Here is a 2,593-nt window from a genome sequence, read left to right on the forward strand (position 1 = left end):
GAAATTTTAACAAGTTGCAATAAAGCAACATATTTAAAATGAAAAAAGGATATATCTTCCGTAAATCCTGTCGGATTTCATCGGGACTATATGTAATCGAATCCTATACTCTAATTCTATCGATCGGCATCAAAAAAATATAGGGTCATCTAAGAATCCAACACTTGTAAATTTTCAGTCAGAGGGCCAAGGAAAACTGACCAAAATCAAAAATTTCAGGATAACTCGAGAACCGCAAGGACGATTTGAATGATATTTGCTAGGATGATAGGTCTCATCAATATCTTTCGATTGACATAAGGATCGCAAGGATCAAAAAGGATACGGCTGAGATATGCGCTACTTTCTGTTTACAAAAAAGTCCTTGTAACTTGGCTATCTGAAGGATTTTCGTCCTTTTTGTCGCATCAATAAGTTTCAATTTATAAGCACTATCCATATGCCAAAGGACATCTCAATCGTCCTGCAAATGGCGGAGATACGGCGGATATTTTGATTTTTGACAAATTTTCCATGCTACCCCCTTACAAAATTTTGCGGCCATATTTTTGAGAAAATTTTTTAAGTCCTTGAGTGCCGAATGATTGTACTGCATCCCCCGATTGCAAAAAAACGTATCCTAGCAAAATCCTTAAGAATTTGAAGGATCAGTAGCTAAAAACGAAATTATAAAAAAAAATGCATTTTGATTTTCAGTATAATTATTTATTTATTAGGTACATATAATTGACATGTATTTATTGTACATTTATATGGTTTAAGTAAAAAAATACATTACATACAATACAAATATCGATAAAAATGCTAATTAAGTAATAAGTTGTCGCATTACATCATAATTTTGAGTAAAGTCCAAACAAGAACGAGGACTATTTGATTCTGGGAGGGGATCATATCGTGTATCCTGTGTTTTTGTTTTGAATAGTTTTAGATGCATTGAATTAGTCTTCAGGTAAGCGAACAAAATAAGTAGAAAACTAATGTAAAGAACGTACAAGTTATTTACAACATTGTGTTTACGATACGAAAGCCTGCTTTCTCTTTCATCTCTTTTGCGGTTTACAAGGATGCAATGAACGGTGTCAAGTCGGGGAACTTGAACAGATTCTGATTGCGGGACCGGGTGACACGTGACTGGGCATGACCCTGTCGTTGCTGGGGACTGAATCCTGTAGCCTGCTGGCCAGTCAAATAGATGCCGCACTGCGAGTTGCAAACCTCATCACGGAGAATAGTCTCCTTGGGCCACTGGCGGATCAGTTGACCGCAGTCGGTGATACGCAGCGAAGCACATTGGGCCTGTTAAGATGAAGGAATCGAATTAGTTGATATCAGCTGACATATAATCTTTGGAGTACTTACGCCTTCGGCGGAGCAGACACAGCTGGTGCATGGTGATGGGAAAGCAGATTCGCCAACGCGCACATTGCGGCTACCGATCTGGCATGTCGCCGGGTTGTTCTAGATTCTCGCACACAATCTTCGCCAGTGTGACCTTGCGAATCTCAGCCAGCTGAGCCTCGGTAAACTTGACTTCGGGATTCTGGTTCTCATACCAGAAGCGATCGCACTTGCGCAGTTGACGGAACTGAATTCCAAAGATGCAGGCGAGAGTAGGACCAACAAATTTTGTTGGACATTTTTTTAACGATGTTTGTGGGTTGGTGATTATGAAATACTTAAAACTTAGTGACCAATTATTACAGAATAAAGCCACCACATCGCTTAAATAACTGTGTGATTCAAAATTGTAAACGAGAGCAATACTTTCATATTAAACGATCTCAGTGAAATTTTTTGCGATGCCTGATATCTTAAACATTTTTTTAAACAGCACAATATGAGAATTCTAGAGTACAAATTAGACATCTCCCATCTTAAAAATATAAAATCACCAAAATACATGATGATGATTTTATTTTGAATATATGAAATAGTATGCCAAATGTTTTTATGTGAGCAATGCTAATGTTTTTAAATAAATATAGTAACTAATTTGGTCACTCGTATATATCTCGTATATATATCATCGCTTGAATACATTTGTGATTCATAATTGGAGGTGTGAGCATGAATGTAATAATATATATATATATATATCACAGCTTTCGCTATAATTTAGTAGATATTCGGTAGCTTTCATGGTTGGTTTTTATACCCGCTACCCATAGGGTAGAAGGGTATTATAACTTTGTGCCGACAGGAAATGTATGTAACAGGTAGAAGGAGGCATCTCCGACCCTATAAAGTATATATATTATTGATCAGCGTCAACAGCCGAGTCGATATAGCCATGTCCGTCTGTCCGTCTGTCTGTCTGTCCGTCTGTCCGTCCGTCCGTATGAAACACTGGATCTCAGAGACTATAAGAGATAGAGCTATAATTTTTTTTCGACAGCATTTGTTATGTTTGCACGCAGATCAAGTTTGTTTCAAATTTTTGCCACGCCCACTTCCGCCCCCGCAAATCAATAAAATCGAATAACAAGCGTCATTTTAAAGCAAGAGTATATACAATAATTACTATAGTAGTTATTATTCCTGAAAATTTGGTTGCGATCAGATAAAATTGTGGAAGTTTTTAAAGAAATAC

General features: G+C 37.2%; 1 protein-coding gene across 1 annotated transcript; it reads right to left on the reverse strand.

Annotated features, from left to right (window-relative positions):
* Window positions 1-717: 717 nt before the first annotated feature.
* On the reverse strand, window positions 718-1,768 carry LOC132798153 (uncharacterized; the record flags this gene model as incomplete). Its single annotated transcript, XM_060809906.1, is given in 3 exon segments — window positions 718-1,299; window positions 1,363-1,459; window positions 1,461-1,768. Coding segments are annotated over 3 exon segments (645 nt in total), but the record flags the coding sequence as incomplete, so codon positions are not given.
* Window positions 1,769-2,593: the final 825 nt, after the last annotated feature.

The sequence above is a fragment of the Drosophila nasuta genome, chromosome 2L (assembly GCF_023558535.2).
Source record: "Drosophila nasuta strain 15112-1781.00 chromosome 2L, ASM2355853v1, whole genome shotgun sequence".
Lineage (NCBI taxonomy): Eukaryota > Metazoa > Arthropoda > Insecta > Diptera > Drosophilidae > Drosophila > Drosophila nasuta.